We start from the raw sequence: 24,687 nt of genomic DNA on the forward strand, positions 1-24,687 counted from the left end.
AGAGGGAAAACCTACAACAATTTTCTCTCTCCCCTTCTACATTTTCCTATTCATCTCTGGTCACCTATGTCTGACATTGATATTGGGAGACTTCCCCAAGAAAATAAACTTTACCTCTCCCGTGATGCTGTTTGTGTTTTAGTGTATTCCTTCTTTCAGTTTTGTAGCATGTCCTCAGGCTTTTTCAAAAATTTATTATTGAAGTATGTTTGACACACAATGTGGCATTAGTTTCCCATATACGACTCACTCAACAATTCTTTTTTTTTTTTTAAGATTTTATTTATTTATTTGACAGAGATCACAAGTAGGGAGAGAGGCAGGCAGAGAGAGAGAAAGGAGGAAGCAGGCACCGTGCTGAGCAGAGAGCCTGAGGCTGATGCCAGAGAGCCTTAACCCACTGAGCCACCCAGGCGCCCTGATTGAACAATCCTATATGTTTCTCCGCACTCACCCTAATAAGCGTTATCCTCATATGTCACCATGCAATGTCACTACAACATTATTGACTATATTGCCTATTCTGTACTTTCCACCTCTATGACTTACTTATTTTATAACTGGAAGTTTGTACGCCTGAATCCCTTTCACTGATTTCACCCATCCCTCCACATCATCCCCTCTGGCAACCACCAGATTTTTGCCTGTATATAAGTCTGGGATTTTTGTTTGTCTGCTTACTTGTTTGTTTTGTTTGCTAGGTTCCACATGTAAGTGAAATCATGTGGTATTGGTCTTTCTTTTTCTGCCTTATTTCACTTAGCATCATATCTTCTACGTCCATCCACGTTGTTGCAAATGGCAATATCTCATACGTTTTTATGCCTGAGTAATATTGCACTGTGTGTAAATTCCACCTCTTTATTCATTCATCTGTTGATGGACACGTGTTGCTTTCACATCTTAGCTATTGTAAATAATACTGCAATAAATATAGGGATACGTGTATCTTTTCAAATTAGTTCTTTAGTTTTCCTTGGGTAAATGCTCAGCAGTGGAATTATTGGGTCATAGGGTAGCTCTATATTTAACTTTTTGAGGAACCTCCATACTGTTTACCACAGTGGCTGCACCAGCTTGCATTCCCACCAACAGTGTAAGAGGGTTCTTCCACATGCCCATTATACTTGTTATTTGTATCCCCTCAATTTTTAAAGGCTTGTGGGAAAACAAACAAACAAACAAACACCTGCCAACCCAGAAGTATAAAGTCATCAAACTCTAGCATGCCTTTTCAGTCTATTTTGGGGTTAGGTGTTTTCCTTATTATAATAAAGACATGTCCTTCTTTCCACAAGAATTAATATACTGACTGGGAACCTCAGATATATTTACAAAATCTCTTTATTACCGCTGACAAAGGGGTTTTCCTTTTTTTGGTAGTCATGCAATCCTTTGCTGTGCACTTAGGACAGAACCGTGAAAAAAGGTGCTTGTTTCCCCTCAGGATGATGAGCCTCCAGCCAAAGGGAAGAAGAAGAAAAAGAAGAAGAAGGAGGAAGAGATTGACATCGACGTGGATGACCCTGCCGTGAGTCGGTTCCAGTACCCCTTCCACGAGCTGATGGTGTGGGCCGTGCTGATGAAGCGTCAGAAAATGGCGGTCTTCCTCTGGCAGCGAGGCGAGGAGAGCATGGCCAAGGCCCTTGTGGCCTGTAAGCTGTACAAGTCAATGGCCCACGAGTCCTCCGAGAGCGAGCTGGTGGACGATATCTCCCAGGATCTGGACAACAACTCAAAGTGAGTGTCTCGAGGGAGTTTAAGAACTGGGAGTGACTATTGTCCTGAGGATCTGTCCCCTTGGGGGAGAGGGGCAAATGCATTTCTCACTTAAGTCCCATTATGTTGAAAGCTTGGTCATAAATCACTTTGTCCATCATGCCAATATTTTTCCTTCTGTTTCTCTGAGGTATTTCTAGACTGCCATTATTTTGTTTTTTTTACTGCCCTCTCATGGGAACTATGGAAACATAATGTTAAGGCAAAGACAGTGAAACAGATTTCCACACTGAAACACACAGAGGAGTACAACTCTAGTGACATTACCTCTCAATTTGACTTTCCCAAGTGCTCCCTCTCTCATTTAGGTGGGACAGGACAGCCAGAGGATCCTGCAGTTGGGTATTTCCCTTCTCCCAGGACAATTAGGCTCTCATAATACCCCAGTAAGTTAGTCTATGGCTAACTCTTCTTCTGGCAGGCCTTGTTAAGAAACAGGGCACACTGACTTATTTCTCTGTCTGTCTCTGCAGCTTTGGGAGCAGCAGTGTGTGCTGTGATCTCAATTCTCTGATGAGTTTAGAAGGGCTGTCAATTTTCAGTTTGTCCAGCTTTTCACTTATTGTGAGGACAGACTGGTCACTTCCAAGCCGCTTACGTGCAGAACCAAAACCCAGAAGTCCCAATACAACTTTATAGACCCAGGAACTTGAGGCCTACACAGGCAACTCTGCCAACATCTAACATCTTTCTTTTCTGAGGCGCACTGCTTTTATTTTCTAATAAAATTAGATATAGTGATTTCCAAAATCACTAGATTTCTAAATATTGGGAATTCAAGGTTATCTAAAGAAATAGGGTGGTATTCCCCTGTCTCAGTGGGTTGGTAAACACCGTCCCTCTGCTTCCTGGAGGATTCTCATGGTGATATGTCACCCTACAACCTTTAGGACCTGCGGCTAGAGAGCATTCCTTTACAGGGAACAGGGAAGGCCATTCCCCCACACATAATTCCTCCCTTCTGTATCTTCAGCTCATCATTGGAATGAAATCTTACAAAAAATGGAGAAACAAAAACTTCGTGAAGGGCGATCACTTTGGAACTTTATCTTAACCACATTTCATGAAAAATGTTGAAGGAACAGGGAATGTTTATGACTGCCATTGAGTATTAGAATGTCGTACAGAAAATGGAATAAGTTTTATGTTTACAGGGGTGCTGGGGTGGCTCAGTCAGTTAAACGTCTGCCTTCAGCTCAGGTCATGATCTCAGGGTCTTGGGATCTCAACTCAGTGGGGAGTCTGCTTCTTCCTCTCCCTCTGTGCTCTCTCTCTCCCTCACTCTCTCTCAAGTAAATAATTTTTTTTAAAAGATCTTAAAAAAATTTGTATATTTGTAGTTCAACTTGTGTCATCCTCTCCTTCTCCTCAGCTTGGCTCCCCTTAATTTCCCATCCTCCACCTCCAACAACGGGGTCCTGGCTGCTCTAGGCCCCAGTGACAACTAGAGCCTGTCTCTCTCATTGCACTGAGTGTTGGATTCTCCTGTGACCACTGTGTTACTGAAATAATTGCTCACGTGCAGAAAAAGGCATCCATACAAACCTATGTGTTCACAAACAACATACTGGTATGACCAGAAGCTAGGTCAATGAACAGGACCTTACCTAGACCTACCAGCAAAGTCCACCCGTACACTCCATAGAAAGTAGCCGTATTCTGACTACGTTGGCACAGGGACTTTGCTCCCCTTTCTGTCTCCATCCCTTTTCCAAGAACAGTCAAGGGAAAGAACTTCATCTCCTCGTTTCTGTGTCCCTGAGACCTAAGGGCAAATGTGGTGTCATTCTAAAGTCCATTTGCAGGGGCACTGGGTGGCTCAGTGGGTTAAGCTGCTGCTGCTTTTGGATCAGGTCATGATGCCAGGGTCCTGGGATCGAGCCCCGCATCGGGCTCTCTGCTCAGCAGGGAGCCTGCTTCCCCGCTCTCTCTGCCTGTCTCTCAGCCTACTATGTGATCGCTGTCTGTCAATTAAATAAAATCTTTAAAAAAAAAAAAAAAAACTTAAAGTCCATTTGCAGCAGGAGCAGTCAGTCCCCCAACATGACTGAACACAGAGCCCTGGTCTCAGCCATTCCCATCTGGGGACATACCCCATGAGCTTCCCAACCGCAGAATACTGGAAATCAAGGATTCTGAGTCCTGTGGCTCCATGGTGTCCCTGTGGACACGTCTCTCTAACAAAGAGTGTGTGGCCACTGCAGCTTCAGCCCTGGCTGGTTTCTTTCCCTCCAGAGACTTCGGCCAGCTTGCAGTGGAGTTGTTAGACCAGTCCTATAAGCATGATGAGCAGATCGCCATGAAACTGCTGACCTATGAGCTCAAGAACTGGAGCAACTCCACCTGCCTGAAGCTGGCGGTGGCGGCCAAACACCGGGACTTCATCGCTCACACCTGTAGCCAGATGCTGCTGACCGACATGTGGATGGGAAGGCTGCGAATGAGGAAAAACCCCGGCCTCAAAGTACGTAATGACGTGTTGTGAGCTCTGACTCTGCACCTTGCTGAGCTGGGCACTTCCTGTGGATTATTTCATTTACTCCTCTGAGCAACCCCACCAGGGAGATGCCTGTCTTACAGATGACTTAAGTAATTTGCCCAGGGTCTGAGCCAGGTAGGCGTGGATCCAGGACCTGAACCCAAGAGGTCTAATGCCCGACTTAATCACCGTGCCTGGCTTATGAAGCCTGGAGTCCACCCTAACTAACCACATGCCCCCTGGACAGGCCATCTACCTGCCATTAAAGCAAACATCTGAACTCTTTCTATAGATCCCGTTACAACTCTGAAATTGTGTAATATTAATTTGATCGGCAATGTTTTCCTTACATGGGGTTTGTAAGAGAATATGAGGTCATGAATGGGCTGGAAAAGGATGTAGTGGGTGGAAAAATGTATTGTGATGAAATCCTAGTTCTGCTGTTTACTACTGTTAATGATTTGGTTACCTTTCTTTCTTTCCTTCTTTTCTTTCTTTCTTTTGTTAACGACTAGGTTACCTTTCTTTCTTTCTCTCTTTATTTTTCTTTCAAGTAGGCTTCACACCCAGCATCAAGCCTAATACAAGGCTTGAACTCATGACCCTGAGTTCAAGACCTGAGCTGAGATCAAGAGTTGGCTGCTTCACCAACTGAGCCACCCAGGCACACCAACTATTAGGTTGTCTTGAGGAGAGATTCTAATCTTCAGATAAGCCAGTCCCTCATGACAATATTATACCAATCTCATGGGAGAGCCATGAGGGTAAAGAAAAGACATTATATGTTATGCTGTGTGGTTCTGGCAAATAGAAGGCCCTCTGTGTCTTAAAATTTTGAAGGGGGACCGCCTGGGTGGCTCAGTGGGTTAAGCCTCTGCCTTCGGTCAAGTCATGATCCCAGGGTCCTGGGATCTAGGCCCATATCCAGCTCTCTGCTTAGTGGAGAGCCTGCTTCCTCCTCTCTCTCTGCCTACCTCTCTACCTACTAGTGATCTCTGTCTGTCAAATAAATAAGTAAATAAAGTCTTAAAAAAAATTGAAGGGTACCCATGTTTTTTCTCCTCAAAATCCATTCCTTTCAAATAAATCTGTTGGAGAATTCCATACCTCTGCCCCATGTTTTTTCTCCTCAAAATCCATTCCTTTCAAAAAAAATTGAAGGGTACGCTTTATCTCCATATGAGAACTGAGCAGCAGGATTAAAAGTCAATGAGATTAAATGAGTTTAAGGAGTCAGTGAGATCCAAGAAGAAAGTGCTTCCAGTAAATTCCAATAAATTTCAATAAATAGATGGAATTACTGAGCAGCTACAAGTATCAGAGATACAGGTTAAGGAAATAAACACAGTTTATTTTTTCTTTTCTTTTCTTTTTTTTTTTTAATGAAAACAGTTTCTTAACAAGAAAATACTTTATGAGAAAATAGAAGGAGAATCAAATTCCAGGAAGAAAACAAAAGTTAAGGTTCAGTTAGGATTCAAATTAAAATTCAGAATGATTCTGAATGGCTGGTCGAATGTAAAAGAGACCATTTGATCTCTGATGCCAAGAACATGATCCTTCAGGGGCGCCAGAATTCTACATTAAAATTGTCATATGGCCGTGCAATAAACAATATTTATACAGTACTTAAAATGGAAATGCTTTTTCTTGGTTTTCAGCTTTTAGAATAGTTCCACAGGCGAAGCCTTCAGTGAAGGCTCAAGAAAGATTCCTAAACAGGATACAAAAGTCAACAAGTATGAAAATACAGAAGCAAAGGCACTGCTTGGGAAAACTGGGTGATGGAAGGCAGAAAGGAGGGTAGTGAGAAGGATAGTGACCCATATTATAAAGCAGGCAATCGAGGGACACCTGGGTGGCTCGGTGGGTTAAGCCTCTGCCTTCGGTTCAGGTCATGATCCCACGGTTCTGGGATTGAGCCCCCCATCCATCCGGGCTCTCTTCTCAGCAGGGAGCCCGCTTCCTCCTCTCTCTCTGCCTGCCTTTCTGCCTACTTGTGATCTCTGCCTGTCAAATAAATAATAAGTAAAATCTTTTTTAAAAAATGAAAAATAAAGTGGGCAATCAAGAGTATCGAAAGTTGCTGAGACAAGAGATAAGGATTTCAGTTTATGACAAAGGCATCTTCGTAGGAACTGAAAATATTCCTGTGCCTATTAAAAATGGAGCAGAAGAATAGGATGTCAATATATTACAAAGAAACAGCAGTATCAAATATCACTCAGGTTGTTAAAAATGTGAAATTGTTATCAGTAAGGATGAAAACCAGGAAAAGTTCAAAGTGATTATCTTAAAATATAATTCAAAGATTTCTCTTGAAGTCAAATGATTTGAAATTGTGTTGAAAAGACACATTCCAAAACTGAATTTATCAACCCAGGAGAGCCAACATCAACACACATTTTTAAATTAGTGGATTTTAGTGAAAAAGAAAAAACCTTCCGGGCATCCAGGCAAAACACAACCACAACAACAACAAGATTATTGTCAGACTTCAACAGCAGCCACTTGTGTCAGGGAGAAAAAAATGGAGTGTATCATATAAAGATACTCCCAGAAGAAAAATGACAGGCCAGGATTTTATATCCCCAAAAGTGACTGTTAAATATAAAGGGTACATACTAACTCTTACCAACAGGCAAGAACAGCAGGAAATACAGTTCCTAGGAGGCCATTCTGAAGACTCTATTAGGAGAATGAGGTTCCAAGAACCAAAATAACCAGAGAGGCATCAGTGTAAGGACTAGTTGTAAGCCTCAGATAGATTATTTATTTACAGTGCTGAGACTGGGGGAGGGCAAGAAGGAGACAGCATAATATGTAATGGCTATGTGTTCTGATAACGTAGATATAATAATTATTTTCAAAAGGAGGAGATAATCAGAGCACCTGTGCAAAGAAATTACTGTTTTCTTTTTTTTTTAAAGATTTTATTTATTTATTTGACAGACAGAGATCACAAGTAGACAGAGAGGCAGGCAGAGAGAGAGGGGGAACCAGGCTCCCCACTGAGCAGAAGGTCCGATATGGGGCTTGATGCCAGGACCCTGAGATCATGACCCGAGCCAAAGGCAGAGGTTTAACCCACTGAGCCACCCAGGTACCCCCAAAATTACTGTTTTCAATAATCATAATTGATTATAGTAGTATTATCATTGTTATTCTGAAACTATAAAGTTAAAGCAACTGAGTAGTGAGGGATATTTTAATTCTAACATCGTGTCAGGCCTTGAGAACTAGGACCCAGTGTGGAACAAAAGGAAAGAAACATGGCTACAGTCTAAAAGGGGCAAGCAGAAAGCCTATAGTATTTAACTGGAAGCATCAATATGAACTTATTCTGTCTCTCACCAATGAAAAGCCTAGAAACAATGGCCTCCCCAAAAGTCACAGACATCTCCAATGCCCAGACTATGGTCTTAAAATAAATTTCCCACTAACTTGAGACAGAATTTCTTAGAGAAATGGTTCACTCCAGATCTGGAGATCCGGAAATGTACAAGATAAACCCTGAACATCTTCACACATCAGATGGCAAAGAAACTCTCAAAGACCAGTACGGCAAGAACTAGGAGACCAGGAGCCCACTTGAAGAGGCTTCCACTGGCAAAGATGGGACAATTTGGCTTTCAATAACATTCCTAATAGCAATAGATGGAAGCATATTGTACATGTTTAAATCCATGAGTTTATAATCATATGCTATTACTTTAGTGGATGATAAGAAACCAATTCATTATCTGGAAGATAGCTGAATAAGAATTAAGCATTTAGCCCACATTTCCTACATGATCAAAACCATGGGTAACCACTGAGAGATGAAGCGAAATGTGAAAGTCCAACTAAAAATTTAAAAATGGGGCGCCTGGGTGGCTCAGTTGGTTAAGCATCTGCCTTCTGCTCAGGTCATGACTTGGGTTCCAGAGATGGAACACCACATCAGGAGTCCTGCTCAGCAGGGGAGTCTGCTTCTCCTTCTCCTTCCTTCCCTCCCCTCTGCTTGTACTTATAGTCTAGCTTTCAAATAAATAAACAAAATATTTTTTTAATTTTTATAAACATATAATGTATTATTAACCCCAGGGGTACAGGTCTGTGAATCACCAGATTTACACACTTCACAGCACTCACCATAGCACATACCTCCCCAATGTCCATAACCCCACCACCCTTTCCCTACCCCCCGACCCCCAGCAACCCTCAGTTTGTTTTGTGACATTAAGAGTATCTTACAGTTTGTCTCCCTCCCGATCCCATCTTTAAACAAAATATTTTAAAAAAAATAAATGATAGAGTTAGAATATCACCAATTCTCAACACCTTTCTCTCAACTAACAAATCTAACAGGGATCAGTGGCCCCTAAAATCACCAAGAGCTTCCTGATGAAAGAACACATTATCTACATTCTCAACAAGGGGCTTGAACCTAGGTCTGGTCAATAAAAGTATATTGTAAAAAGCAAGAAGATAAAGTTGAGATTAATTTTAGTATTTATTTAAACCATTATATACAAAATATTATTGTTTTGACATATCAATAGGAAAAAAATCATCAATGAGATTGTTAATATTGTTTCTGTTCTAAGTCTTTGAAATCTGATGAGTACTTTGCACTTCTGATTTAGACCAACCCCATTTCAAATGCTCCATAGCAACTTGTGACTCATGGACCCCAAACTGGACAAGCCAGGTCTAGGAATGCATGCTCAGGAGATAAAGCTGTAAAAGAACGGAAGGAACCTGTTCCTTTCAAGTCATGATGGAGGTCCTTCTGGAGATGAGCTTGTGATGCAGATGGGGTACATGAAGGGGCTTCTGCACCTACCAACTTTATCACTTGCGTGGGTTACAAGGATGCTCACCTTATGATGATTCATTAATCTCTGCCTTTGTGTGTGTGTGTGTATGTGTGTGTGTTTTGTATTTGTGTTTTGTTTTATGATAAAAAAAATATTTACAAGTTTGCCTCTGGGGAATAGGATTTGAGAAGAAGAGAGATGTGGCAGGGGACCTTCTCTTTTCACTCTGAGTCCAGGACATTCAGATGTTCAATCACGTGCCCATGTTCTTTGATTTTTAAAATATAAATAAATAAAATTCAGAAAAGAGACCCAAGAAAGTTGATTAAGCTTCAAACGCTTCCTTTTTTTCCCACTTAATTCTTCTCTTAAATATTATGTATGCCAAGAGGTATACATAATTTTAAGCACCAAATTTCTACATTGGGAGCCTGAAAATATACTTACTTTAAAGCAATAATGGTCTGGATCATTCTTTTTTGTTGTTCTTTTAAACCTAACTTTTTAAGGTAGTTAATATGATATGCACAAAAATTAAAACAAAGCTATTTAAAAGGATAAATGACAAGTCTCCCTCCTACACCTGCCCTCGTCTGACCTGTTCCCACCCAGCAGCAATCACGATACTCGTTCCTTGTGTGTCCTTCCATATATAAAGCTACTAGGAGTGACCATTCTCTTTGTAGCCTCTTTTTCACAGGAGCTGCCATACTCACTCTTTAGTACCTTGCTTTTGCACGTTAATCTGGGAGCTCTTTCGATATCATTATATAGGAAGTTCTTGTTCTTTCCCAGCTGGGTTGTATCCCATTATTTCAGATTAAATTTAGTCAGTCCCCTCCGAGCCCATGGAGGGCACTCCTGTCTTGTGGTCTTGTGGTATCATACCCACTGCCACAGTGAATGCGCTTGGACACAAATCGTGTCTCATATATCTGTTAGATAAATGTTCAGAAGTGGAATTGGTGGCCCCGTGGGGATAGGTGCTTACAACTTGGATAGGTTTGACCAGCCTCCCTCCGTGGGGATGGTTCCAATTTACACTTCCACCGACAATGTAGGAGAATGTCTGTTTTCCCACAACACAGCGGTGGTGGGGGACGGAGAGTAAACTTTTGAATTTTTCTAATCTGATGTTAAACAACAACACCCTTGTGTAGTTACTGTGCATTTATCTTATGAGTGAGGGTGAGAACATTTTCCTCTCAGTACCAATGTCTCCGTTCACAGCCTTTGCCTATTTTTCTGTTGGATTGTTGGAATTTTTTTCTCAATTTCTAGGAACTCCTTTCTAATTAGAGATTAGCCTTTTGCCTGTCACATGAGCTGCAAATATGTTTTCCCATGAGTTTGATTAAAAAAGTCTTTGATTAAGACTTTTTTGTTGTTTTGTTTTTTGTTTTTTTTTGCTGTACAGAACTTTGTGCTTTTTTTTAAAATTGATTTTTTAATAGTTTCTTTTATTTTACTAATTGTTTTTTAATTAAGGTATAATTGCTTCTTGATTTGTGGGCATAGTTAGAAAGGTCTTCCTCCAACCATCCTTTTTCTAAAAAATTCTCACATGATTTTTTTTAATAGTTTTTTCACATTCTTCCCATACCACCACCTTTTTTTTTTCTTTTGTGAAATCTTTAATCTTTCATTTAGGCTGGGCAGAGGTAGAATCCCCCTTAATTGTGTTCTGGATAATCATGCAGTTTCTCAATACCACTTTTATTAGTCCTTCTTTATTCTTCCAATTTGAGGTGGTACTTTTACCTTATACTAATTTTCGATGTGTATTTGAATCTATTTCTGGACTTTCTATTCTATTCCTTTGTTTGTTCTATCCATGCACCTATATCGTACTATCTTAATTATGGATTTTTTAATTGTATATATTTTTTAATATATGGTATAAATAACCCCTTTGTAGTGTTCTTAATAATGGATCACTGAGGGATCACTCAAACTCAGCACTGAACATTGGGAACAGATTTCTGTATTGGTGGTACACATCACAGCACCGATAAAAATGACAACAAAGTTTTCCATCCATGGGCCAGGCCATCCTTTTGTCTAGATCTAGCCCAAATTACATTTGTCTTTTAATTCTTGATCCATACATTCACATTTACATCTAAGTCATTTCTTCTTTTTTTTTTTAATATTTTATTTATTTATTTGAGAGAGAGACAGCTAAGTCATTTCTATATAAAATATTTTCTACCTACTTTACTAAAGGTATTATTATGTATTTATTCTCACTCATATTATTATATTTTAATTTAATGATTTACCTTCTTTGAAACTCAATGTAAGCTCTCTGCTTTTTAAGACAGGATTCCACACAATACTGTTTGCTGTCTCTCTGAAATAATTTGGTGAAAGTTCTTAAATTTTTCACAGTCTTCAACTCTGCCAATATGTCAAACCACGTAAGCCACAGAACATCAGAGCAGTGACAAAGCTCTTCTAGAACTGCTCAATTTATTGAGTAACACTGAAGGTCATAATTTAAAATTTTTACATATATTAGGATCATTTTCTAGAATTGCCAGAGCTTAAAAATTTTAAAATCTTTAAAAAAATTTTTTTTCTCATTCTATGTAGGTTATAATGGGGATTCTTTTCCCCCCTACCATCTTGTTTTTGGAGTTTCGCACATATGATGACTTCTCATATCAGACATCCAAGGACAACGAAGACAGCAAAGAGAAAGAGGAGGAGAATGTGGTTGGTGCCGCCCTTGATCGCAACAGTATCCGTTACGCTCATGCTCAAAATTGTTGAGACTTCTCTTGCCATGAGTTTAGAAATCACAATAATGGGAGAACTCGGTGTAATTCTTTATTTTTGAAGACGTCTATCTGTTAACTGCTGTGCACTTCCCATTTAGCAACCTGCTTGCTGTGTGCCGTTGTTTTGCAGGATGCAAATGCAGACACTGGTTCAAAAAAGGGTGATGAGGAAAATGAGCACAAAAAGCAAAAGAGCATCCCCATAGGAACGAAGATTTGTGAATTCTATAATGCTCCCATTGTCAAGTTCTGGTTCTATACGGTAAGGCTTCCTCATTAGCGTTTGCTAAGTGTTGAATACACAGAATTGTGAGACTTGAGAAACGTGTCAAACATGTCAAAGGCTTTTTAACAGATGTTTTAAAGTTCACAGAATTAAAACGAATTATGAAAACAAAACCAGGACTGATTCAAATCTTCAGCTGAAACTGTATCTGGGATCTTGTCCTATATTTACATGCATGTGGGTATATGGCCCTCCTAGCCCCAAATACACCACCTTGTAAAACAAAACAGTCCTGTTTGCTTAAGATGAAGGATTTTTTAAAAAAATGCCTTTGGTAATAAAAACTTAGAGAAATACAGTTTTATTTTTAAACCAACAAAGATGACTTGTGATTTAAACAGCAAACTCATAGGTGCCATTTTCCCCCCATAATATCAGTGGGGTTACCAAAGCAGTGTGGTTGAACCCAGATTACAAACTCCTAGAACAGGGGAGCAAGTCAAGTCTTCTCCACTCTGAAATGCACACGCAACTGACCACTGCTTGGCTGCACACTCTCTTCCAGATGCCTTTGGTGGCCACTATCTCCCCATCCCCAAGAGTGAGGCAAGAGTGTTACATCTGTAACAAGATGTGTAACAATAAGAGTGTTAATCTGGAGCATCTTGTTACATCTGTAACAAGAGTGGCCCTGGCTTTACACATGCCTGCTTATGACTCTCACAGATAGGCTCTGGCTGCAGGAGGTCCCAGCAGGCAAGCAGAGGCTCCCACAACCATTGCAGGCTGGGGAGGGTGCTACAAGACCTGGGGCATGAAGTCCCAAGCACCAAGCTACAGCCTACACCAGGAAGGTCCTGGCATGTGGTTCCATTTGGGACCAGGCAGGAGCAGGTGATGGGAGGTGAGGGATGGGTCCGAGGCTGTAAATGGAACATTAGGCCATAGGGTAGGCAGTAGGCAGAGGAAGTCTGCGTGGGGAATCAGATCAGCTGTGGACCTGGACATCGAACCTTCTGGTAGCCACAGCTGGTGGTGAGAGAAGCCACTGCTACCCACCTGCTCTGGTCAGAACCATCTGAGTACCGCTGATACACCTGGCCTGCAAGAGAGCCCAGCACAGGGCAGAGCCAGGAGGCAGAGGAGCCCCAGTGTCACCCCGCACCTCTGAATACTATCTCTGGCCTGTGGGAGGACAATCGCACATTTTAGAGTTTCCCAGGGGATTCTGATGAAGCCCAATTTTCCGATCTGCTTCTAATCCTTCTGCAAAGAATAAATCATGGGTGCAAGGGATTTTACCTATATTACCAGTAAAGATTATACAACCGGGAGGGCTGGAAGGTGAATAAAAAAAAAAAAAAAAGAAAGAAAAACTAACAACAAAAAAAAAAACCCTGCTACATCACAAATACACAATTGCTAGAACAACCCCCTCCTATCACACAACCCCAACTGCCATAAGTCCTGAAGAGCCCTGGGCCAGCAAGAGGACCTGGAGGTGAAGTTTCATCCACTCCACAGTGAATCGCCTCAGACAATCAACTTCAGATCACCTGCCTCCACCCCATGCCTCATTCCCATATGTCTCCAAACTCTGCATCTTTTCTTGCCACCAAGATAGGGAGCACGTTGTGGCCACAGCAAAGACTAGATATGTAGATCCTAATTGTGGGGACTCCGGACAGCTTTGTGCACCTGGGCAGACAGCTTTCACTCCCCCGCTTCTAACCTCCTGTATCTGTTGGCAGGGTAAAGATTCAAGAGGGAAATTTGCAAAGCAGGGAGAATAAGTAACATTTTCCAATTTCCAGGAATGTAGAAGACACATCAGTGAAATATTAAAAATTTCCCCATCTATCATAATTTTGTGCAGCTCCATAATCCCCCCCACAAGAGTGGTAGTGGCCAGAAATACATCTTCATGTAGAAAATGAAATGCCAGTGTGCTTATTATCCTAAAGCATACAATGCCTCCTGACCTGCCCCAAAGTTTATCTGCACTGGTGATGTGAACAGAAGGTTTCCTCTAGATGAGTCAGTCCAGTTGGAAATGCAAATTTTAGAAGACCTGTCAACCTGAAAATAGGATTTCAAAGTTGTTGGTTTTTTTCCCTCCAGCATGTGTTATCTCCCCAAACACTGCTAACAGTTGTTCTGCCCTTCAGATATCATACTTGGGCTACCTACTGCTATTCAACTATGTCATCCTGGTGCGGATGGAACGCTGGCCCTGTCTCCAGGAGTGGATTGTCATCTCCTACATCGTGAGCCTGGCATTAGAGAAAATACGAGAGGTGATTATTCCAAAGTCCTGTCCCAGGCCCAGTGAACGCTGACTTCAATTCAGATATAGCTTCTTACTGCAAAAACACTCGATGCAAATTATGAGTGACATGATACCATGATATCATGGTACCTTTTTCTCTTTTGGGCTATCACAATCCCAAGTTTATTCCATTCCCTTGCTTAAGATGTCTATGTCCTCTGCTTCTGATTTGAATTTGTAGATCAAAACACAAAGCAGGGCACCTGGGTGGCTCAGTGGGTTAAGCCTCTGCCTTCTGCTCAGATTGTGATCTCAGGGTCCTGGTGTAGAGCCCCACATGGGACTCTCTGCTCAGCAGGGAGCCTGCTTCCTTTTCTCTCTCTCTCTGCCTGCCTCTCTGCCTACTTGTGAGCTCTCTGTCTGTCAAATAAATAAATAAAAAAATAAATAAAATCTTTAAAACACACACACACAAAGAATAATAAGCGATGTTTAGTAGTAAAAACCATCTCAGGTCCTGTAAAAGCAATAATCAATGCTGCCAGGAGATAAACCAAATACTAAAACAGGGTACAAATTTTGGCTGTTTACTGGGAACTGAAACTAAAAACAAAGAGAGACCCAAGATGATGTTTTACCTACAACTTAGGACTCAGAATCATGACTCCCTGTCACCTGCAATGGGGACTCTACCTTCTTATTAAGGAAGAGCTCTCAGGAGATTCTGAGAGTGTGGCAGAGGAAAGAAGGCCAGGCACTTTTCTTCAAGTTCTAACTCACTATATTAGCTTGTAAAGAGAAAGCTTACATCCAAGTAAAAAATGAATTTGAACTGGAAGAGCACACAGAAGCCTTTCATGTGTCTCTTCCAACTAATACAGACCCAGTACTATTATTTTGCCTTTCACTGAACTGAAAACAAACAAACTAATTAACAAACAAACAAAAAACCACTACTGGCAACTCCTTCCCAGCCGAGGTAGTTTGATGTTGTCAGTCTAATGAGAGCCTGAGACACAAAAAAGTGCAGAAGCCAACATCTTTCAACCCATCTCCTTTGCTACTAGTCTTTCTTTTCCAGGTGGCTTCTGCAGGTGTTACCACTGGGATTCCCCAAGTGGCCTGCCGTGCCATCCCCATGCCACCATGATCCACTGAGCACCAGCCATGTGCTACCGTACTGCTCTTTTTTTTTTTTTTAATATTTTATTTATTTATTTGACAGACAGAGATCACAAGTAGTCAGAGAGGCAGGCAGAGGAGGAGGATATGAAGCAGGCTCCCTGCTGAACAGATCAAGCTCCGATGCAGGGCTTGATCCCAGGACCCTAAGATCATGACCTGAGCCGAAGGCAGAGACTTAACCCACTGAGCCACCCAGGTGCCCCTGTTAAATGTTTTTAATTTTACCCTGAGGAAGTAGTGATTTTTAATCAGTGGTGGGGTTCTTTTTAAGATTTATTTGAGATATTTATTTATTTATTTATTTATTTGACAGACAGAGATCACCAGCAGGCAGAGAGGCAGGCAGAAAGAGAGGAGGAAGCAGGTTTCCTGCCAAGCAGAGAGCCCGATGATCCCAGGACCTCGAGATCATAACCTGATTTATTTGAGAAAGAGAGTGTGCATGGGGGAAGAGGCAGAGGGAAAGTCTCAAGCAGACTCCCTGCAGAGCACAGAGCACAACACTGAGGCCAGGGCTCAGGGCTCAGGATCCTGAGATCGTGACCTGAGCCATAATCCAGAGTCAGATGCTTAACTGACTGAGACACCCAGGAACCCCAAATAAATGGTGATTTTTAAAGAGTAATATCTCAAGGAGGAGAAAACTCATTTAACCTTCCCCTCACTTCTCATATCTAAGTTGCAAAGGAATTGTGGCAAACAAACAGCTAGCCCAATTCTGCCATCTCCACCTTTCGTGAGACCACCTGGGTGTATCTCCGCTGTAGACTTTCCTCCTGAACTAATTCTGGAACGTGGGCTGACGGGCACATATCCAGAGAATTAAAAAGAAATCTAGAGGCAGCTGCTTTAATTTCACCCAGAAGGACATAATTTGGAAGGCATTTCCTGAGAATTTGTGAAACACTGCATCTAGGAATATAGAGGATTCTGTGGAATTTCCCTTTCGAGATATCTTTCTCCATCTGAGAAGATTAGTGTTTAAAGGTCTTAAGTAGGAAATGGGACCAGATGCCCTGGAATGGTCCACCAGTCCTATCTTTCCAAGATTCGAAGAGGTTTCCAACACAGCACTCCCTGTTTATTGTTCTTTGGCAATTGTTTTCAGATCCTCATGTCAGAGCCAGGCAAACTCAGCCAGAAAATAAAAGTTTGGCTTCAGGAGTACTGGAATATCACGGATCTTGTGGCCATTTCCACGTTCATGATTGGAGCAATCCTTCGCCTACAGAAGCAGCCATATATGGGCTATGGACGAGTGATCTACTGTGTGGATATCATCTTCTGGTACATCCGTGTCCTGGACATCTTTGGTGTCAACAAGTATCTGGGGCCCTATGTGATGATGATTGGAAAGATGGTTAGTACTGGCATCCCATTAGGAGATAGGGATGTTGTGGTTGTGGTGAAGACCTGAGACCAGGCCTTGAGTGTGGCTTTGTTAGGCTTCATTTGGTCTTTCCTTTGCAGTTGGTTTTTTGCAGGAAACATTTTTGCTTTAAAATACATAGTTTTCCTACATGTTAATACTGCATGTATATGTATATACCCAGTATATACTACTTTATATAGAGAAATATATCTACTGTATATATGTACAATACTAATACTGTATATGTATATGTATGTGTGTATATATTATATATACACATTATATATATGTATATATATATATACATATATATATATATATCGCAATAATCTGGCTCATAACATAGGATGAAAGCCAGAGACACATGGGGCCTAGGGTCACACCCCCTCCTGTATTCCAAACAGACTTCAGCCCATGTACTCTGGCCTGGAGTGGGCACAGGCAATTCATGTTATAAAGGCCAAGACAAATCCATGGCAACATTTCTTCCAGATTAAATCATACAATATGAAAGAAAGAAAAAATGAGGCAGCAGACCATCCTTATATCACCTAAAATAGCTTCAGTGTTAGGACTGGTCCCAGAGGAAAGGAAATCTCTTAAGTTTAGGAATAACTCTTTATAGCACCAGCCATTTTGAGTGAAGGAATATATGGTTTAGCTTATCCTGGCAAGGGCTCTCATCTTCAGGGATATCCAAAATTAGGAATTACACCAGTTCAGTATCCACAGTAACCAGAGCATTGCTCACTGTAACAACGCAGCATTTGTGTAATGAATGAATAAATATTCTGTACTCTCAATTCATTTTCTTGTTCCTTTCTTAGATATCTCCTCCTCTGTCTCCCTGAAAAAGTCCCAGGCTTACCCCATAATTCTTCCGTTTCTCTATTTGCTGTTGTTAAGAGAGGAATATTTGTTTATGGGCAACAAAAGCAGAAAAGAGTAAGAGCAAATGAGGAAGTCAGCATTCTAGAATAAGATGTATGTGTTGCGTAGCATATAAAAACTAGGAGCCCATGGATGAGATGGAGAGAAAGGAAAGAGGCTCTCTTCATCCTAATTAAACACTCCTGAAGTCATCAAGGAGAGCAAAAGCAAGAGAACCTGGTCCATGAGTCAAAACAGTAAGAGACTCATTTTCTTTCTATTCAGATGATTGACATGCTGTATTTTGTGGTCATCATGCTGGTTGTGCTGATGAGTTTTGGAGTAGCCCGTCAAGCCATTTTGCACCCAGATGAGGAGCCTTCCTGGAAATTGGCCCGAAACATTTTCTACATGCCCTACTGGATGATCTATGGAGAGGTGTTTGCAGACCAGATAGACCGTAAGAATAGAATTGATAGTAAGATTCTCTTCCCTGCTTCTGAGGCAGATGATCAGTTCCAAATTAATGGAAGAGCATGTGTTAATTTGGAAATGAATTACTTTTTATTCTGCCACAAGCATCAAATTATTTTATGAAGGAATAAGTGCAGAATATGCAATGTGGATTTTTGAGCCATCAGTCATTTCTTCTATTCTAAAAACCATTAATCAGAATTTCGAAAGAGTCTCCCATTCTTTTAGCTGGACCTGGTGAACATCTTATCCCGTGAATATAATCCCAGTGCCAATATCCCAATATTTCTTCAACCTAAATCTCTTTCTACCCCAAGACAGAATGGGTAGTGTTATTCCAATAGACTGAGATGGTAAGCATGACAGCGTGACTGGTGCCTTGAGTCACCCTCGTCTTCAGGCTTCTTCTTCGAAGCCCATGATCCACATGGCTATCAATTTCCTCTTCATTTATGGGGTTCAATTTTTCAAAAATTTTATTATCAACAATAATCTGAATGTTAGCCGAGGAAATGAGCCATAATCTTATGTGAATTTCTGAGGGGCACAGGACCCAGCTCCTCTCCAGGCTGAGCTGCCAGGTCATGGTGTCTCTTGTGTCATAGGAAGTAAAGCTCAAATGTTCTTATACCTATTTCACCTGACCAGGTAATGTCCCACAGATGAATGAGGCTCTTCACACCTGTTTTTGTGTCCAGAGCCATACCTTCATTTGTATGTTGTGCTCTGTCACAGAGATACAGATACAACAGCACATCTGCTATTTCCAGTATTCTACTTCTTGGGCATAGATGGTCTTGAACATCCTCTTCTTGTATGAAATGCAGGATTCTCAGTATATCTCCTGCCACTGGTTTAGACTGATAACTAGTTCAACCAATGCCCTCTACCTACCTTTTATAATGTGATTCCGAACACATCATTACCACCTGGACATCTCAAAGTCAATTGTTGAATGTGTTTGTATGTTGGTAAACTGAAACATAATAATCTAACTTGCTTTCATAAGAATAGTTGCTTCAGTAAATGTATGATCCAGACATAGATTGTGGTATTTTTATTTTTTATTATTGAATTGGGTAATAAGAAGATAAAGAGACAAACGAGGCTATTTTCAGTAACACTATTAAATGTTAGGTTTTGATTCTTGATCAAAAGTGGTATTTTGAAACTTGATCTGATTATTGCATAATAATTTTTCACTTATTTGGGCTTATGAGGTTTTTGAATTTGGCTATGGAGAATGCCTGATTAGTTAACCAGTTGGTTAAAATGATCATCTGCCAGTAGCCTCATATCTTTTTCACAGTATTGTTAACTAGTTAGCTTTTTATTGTTTATGACATATGGTAAAATCAATATTCATGAAATATATATGAATTTTCTAGAATTAATAATGTATACAGTTTCATCTAAATAGACCACTGCTTCCAAGTGTGAATCTATAATTCCCAAACTTGAGTACTTTGCATTTTGTGACAACCAAAACCATTCTTGTCTTGTTAATCATTTGTTTTACTTTTTTCTCAACTGTCATCTTATTTTCTTTCCTCCCTTCCTGTCACACCTAAAAAACCCCCAAAACCCTGCTTTCCAATTGCTCTATAGTCTACGCCATGGAAATTAATCGTAAGTTTACACAGAATTGATGACTTCACTCCATGAAGTGTGTGTATTAATCAGTCTCTCCCTTAGCTAATTACTGACAGCCTTACACTGGTTTTAAAGACCTCTCTTGTTTTCTGGTATCAGAAACAAGGTTTGTTGTTTGTTTGTTTGTTTGTTTGTTTTCGGTGTCAGAAAACAAGAGAGGTTTAAACTGTAAGTAAGTAAAAAGTAGGTAGACTATAAATTCACTGATCACTGTTGGGATCATTCTATTTTTTAGTTCAGGACATAGGTTCTATAGAATCAAAGTGGTATTTTGAATGAGCTGAGAGAAAGAAAAGGTGATTTTCCAAAAATGACACCAGAAACTTTGATTAATGGATTTGAGGGTAGGGGGCATCCTTAACTCGTTCCTCATAACAAAATTATTGCTGAAGTTCATGTACAAGTGAAACCAAGGAGACAACATGAGGTGATGTTAAATAATCAGATTATCTATTATCCATTAGTAATTAGCTTGATAACAGTACAAAAAAAAGATTTATCTGCTTAGAAATATAATTTCTAATGTATATGAAAAACGCAAATACAGAAATGGGAAAATGTTTATAAATACGTCAAGTCAAGAATGACTATCATGGAGTGCAGAAATGAGGTTTTTTTTCTTTGTATGAATTGATATTTTTCATATGGAATACTATTGCTTATGAAATCAGGGAAAAATCATCTTAAAAAAGAAATAGATTGTGTAATGGCTTATGTAAGTTATTTATTCTATTCATTTTATGTAAAAAGTACAAGAAGACAAACTTTTGTTTCAGCTCCTTGTGGTGACAACCAGTATGATGAGGAAGGCAAGCGTCTTCCTCCTTGTATCCCGGGTGCCTGGCTCACACCGGCCATCATGGCGTGTTACCTACTGGTGGCCAACATCCTGCTGGTGAACTTGCTTATTGCAGTTTTCAAGTATGTATTAAGGCTCTCGACTGCTTGCCTATTATTTATTGCATTACAGATTCCCAGTTTAATCTTGGAACACTCATGCGGCCATGGGTTTACACAGAATTTCAGTGGGGCTTTTAAATATGTAGTTTTTGCAATCTCTTTCATTCAAACTTAATCAGCCTTCATGTATTCGTGAATTAAAAGTTGACACTTAAATACATCAAAATTTTTTTTGATGGTTCAATATTTTATTTTCTATTGAAGTATAATTAACATACCGTGTTGTATCAGTTTCAGGTATAGAGTACAATGATACAATAATTCTGTGCATTACTCAGTGCTCAACAGGCTGTGATTAGCGTACTGTTAAATCCCCTTTAATCCATTTCACCTATTCCCCCACCCACCTCCCCTCCCACAACCACCAGTTTGTTCCCTGTGTTTAAGAGTCTGGGTTTTTTTTTCTTTCTTTCATCTCTTTTTTCTTTGTTTGTTTTGTTTCTTATATTCCACATACTTATGAAACCATATGATATTTGTCTTTGTCTTAAATACATTTAAACTCAATCTTGGTTAGTATTTTAGCACTTAAACATGTATTTTAATCTGATGAAAATATTTCCTTAGATGAAAGTCTCCTGGAATAGGGAAGATTTGATCAAGGCATGCCTTTAATTCATTATCACAGGCACAGAAAGCAATGTCAACTTCATAAGCTGTGACAATTATTGTGATCTTGTAAAACTTGCCCATTTTGGCATAATGTGTTGAGCATGTGACCATGCTTAATAAATGATTTTTTTAAAATTCTAGCTTCTAAGATGAAAATATAAGGGAAAAATACTTCACAGAAATATAGAATCTTAGAGATAACCAGGGCTTTGGAAAGAATCTGGTTCAAACTCTTATTCAAGTGTATTTCAGATTTAAATACTTCAAAATGCTTAGCTGATTAGCTCCTACCTTTAAAAATATGAAATAATATTTTCTTGCACATGAATCAGTAGACTGTGGTATGGTGTCTCAAGAAAGCAGTAGGTAGCCATTTTAATATACTTAATCCTTAATTATTTATATAAGTAAAATGTCCTTGGGTGTAGATAATCCACAATGATAGATAAACCAAAAGGGTAATTCAGGAGTCAGTACTAAAGGGCACTAAAAGGTCCTTTCACTGTTTATTTTCATTTCGATGTGAGTGACTGATTGTCCTGGGAAATCAAAATGAAAAGCAAAATAACTAAACCTTTATTCTTTTTAAAGCAATACTTTCTTTGAAGTCAAGTCCATATCCAACCAGGTGTGGAAATTCCAGCGATATCAGCTGATAATGACATTTCATGACCGGCCAGTCCTACCTCCACCAATGATCATTTTAAGCCACATCTATATAATCATCATGCGTCTCAGTGGCCGCTATAGGAAGAAAAGAGAAGGGGACCAAGACGAACAGGATCGTGGGCTGAGTATGTACAGGACTCTGTCATTTCTATCCTGCACTAATTTCAAGAGGGTTCTAACTGGGTACCCTCCCAAAAATCTCGCTGAACTACTTAATTGTGGGAAAACATAACACCCAAGTCCAACTGCTGTTCTTTGCAGAACGCTTCTCATTTTATGTTGATTTTATTCCAGTTCTGTTAGTTGGTGAGTAATTCATGTTACTGAAAGCTTGCTCATGAAGAGATTAGAAATTGAGAGAGTTCTTGAGAATGACTTGTCTGTATAAATTCAATGCCCCTTTAAGAATGTTTCCACCTGTTGCATCTCAAAAGGATAGGAAAATAATGCTGTTGACCTGACTCCATCCATAAGACAGATGCAACAGTTTCTCCAGTAAAGAGTACTTGGCTTCACTTTGCAAATAGCTGTAAGAGTTGTGTTTTGTGTTAAAAAGTGAGCCATTCTGCTCCAATGGGAAGATGATCGCGGCATACTGCAACCTGTTTGAGTAAAACAATTGGAGTAGTGGGAGAACCACCTACCAGTGTCGAGCAAAGGAGCTTAATTCCAGTTGGGTTGTGAAATTCGCAATGGCGCAACTCAATTGATTCTTCGTGGACAGGGCTCATTTCTCACGTGGCAAACCCTTCTCCCTTCACGCAGAGCTGTTTCTCAGCGATGAGGAGCTGAAGAGGCTGCACGAGTTCGAGGAGCAGTGTGTCCAGGAGCACTTCCAGGAGAAGGAGGATGAGCAGCAGTCGTCCAGCGATGAGCGCATCCGCGTCACTTGTGAGAGGTGAGCCCAGCGCGGGGCCAGGGCCCAGCCGCGGGCCGAGGGTGTGCGGGCCACTCCGCCCCATTCTAAGAGAGATGCCGATGTTCATATAAATGTTCCCTCCAAGTTCTCTTGTTGGTTCACACTTTGGGTTCTTTACGTGTTTTCTCCCGAAAGAGTGGGAAAATATCTCGTGTGAAAAGGTGATTGTAAATTGTATATAGAAGTAAATGATGGGGTGTATTGCAAATACCCCAGACCCAAACTAAAGCAAACCAAAAGCCCCTGACAGTTCTTGCCCAGCCCCATAGTGGGAGATTTGGCAGCAGGACCCTGCACGAATGAAGAGAAAAATCAGCTGCTGGGCTGTGTAAAGGCTAGGGAAGCGGTCTTTTGACTGGTGGTTACCTTTGTCAAGGATGGTATTCCCCTAGGGACTGACCTGCTCATCCCACCTTAATGTTCTTGTTGCTCCTTTCCCAGAATGCAGAATGAATGAACGAACACATGTGTGAGCCAATCTATGAATGAGCAAATGAAGGCAGGTGAGGGAGAACCAGAAAGGGTGACATTTTCCAACCTTTTCATTATTGCTCCTCCTGCAGCTGAGAACGAGAAACCAGCGAAGGGTAGACAGGAACAATAAAACCACACTATCTGTATTTTTTAATCACATAATTTTTAAGAAACTTTATCACTTCATAAAAGAAATGTAAGCTATTATTATTATTACTAAGACTGTGATCATTGATAAAACATCGTTCCAAAGAGTTTAACCAACAATGCAGGTAGAAGGATGACACCTACGGGAATTCTAGCTGATCATTCTGTCTTTCAGTACTCAGAATTACAGTTTCTTGGTACAACTACCTGTATATATTGATAAACATAAAGACATTCACAAGAATGTTTCAGCACACCATCCAATCAAGGGCCTCAACCACTACAACAGAATTTAATACCCTTGAAGTCTCCCTGCTGTACACATTCCAGCCAGTGACTCTGCCACAGCCCATAGGCTCCAGGTCTCTGGCCCATCTCCCCTCCTAGCCCTAGTCACCTTGTAATCCAGTCTACCAAACTCAAGGATAATCTGCACCAACTTTTGGCCTTAATAAGGCACATTTTCAAAACTACTTTTAAATGTATCTTTTCTGTTTTAATAGTTACTGTTAAGCTTTCAAGATACAAAAATTATTTCTTCCTGAGAAAGAGAAGTTACTTCCATCTTAATAATCTAAAATCTCAATTTTTTAGTTAGACATTAACTTGGATTTAATCACAGCCAGTAATTTACAATGGAAATTGTGCTCTGTTTCACTCTGCTTCTGCCCCATCCCCCTTCCCCCAGCATTGTTTGGATTTTTACCGTTCTTGGAGCAAGCCTCCAAGAATGTGGTTATCAGGTCACTACCAAACTGCATTTTCCTCTTGGGGCTTCGTGCACACGTAATAGGAATGAAAGTGTGCTGGGCAGTAAAAACATCTACTTCCCGTTTCTCTTGGCTGAGATCTCCGGGAGTGATTGGAGTACATTCCTGCCCCTCCGGTTCCCTTGTTGACCCTTTCAAGGCTGAATCACAGGTGAATATCAGAGACAAATGGAGGAGGAGGTTTGGGGAGAACGTACTTTTTCTTCACTCTTAACCTCAGGACATCTGAGGTCCTAAGGTGGAA

At 40.5% G+C, this 24,687-nt stretch overlaps 1 protein-coding gene across 1 annotated transcript in view; it reads left to right on the plus strand.

The window, feature by feature from the left end:
* Positions 1–24,687, plus strand: part of TRPM1 (transient receptor potential cation channel subfamily M member 1) — a 71,745-nt gene that overhangs the window by 27,237 nt on the left and 19,821 nt on the right. Inside the window, exons 14-23 of the mRNA XM_082736608.1 lie at positions 1,448–1,740; positions 4,015–4,243; positions 11,656–11,778; positions 11,974–12,105; positions 14,238–14,366; positions 16,632–16,883; positions 18,051–18,225; positions 20,669–20,813; positions 22,056–22,258; positions 22,899–23,031. Coding sequence (XP_082592734.1) covers positions 1,448–1,740; positions 4,015–4,243; positions 11,656–11,778; positions 11,974–12,105; positions 14,238–14,366; positions 16,632–16,883; positions 18,051–18,225; positions 20,669–20,813; positions 22,056–22,258; positions 22,899–23,031 — 1,814 coding nt within the window. The remainder of the gene's footprint in view (positions 1–1,447; positions 1,741–4,014; positions 4,244–11,655; positions 11,779–11,973; positions 12,106–14,237; positions 14,367–16,631; positions 16,884–18,050; positions 18,226–20,668; positions 20,814–22,055; positions 22,259–22,898; positions 23,032–24,687) is intronic.

The sequence above is a fragment of the Mustela nivalis genome, assembly GCF_964662115.1.
Source record: "Mustela nivalis genome assembly, chromosome: 6".
Classification (NCBI taxonomy): Eukaryota; Metazoa; Chordata; class Mammalia; order Carnivora; family Mustelidae; genus Mustela; species Mustela nivalis.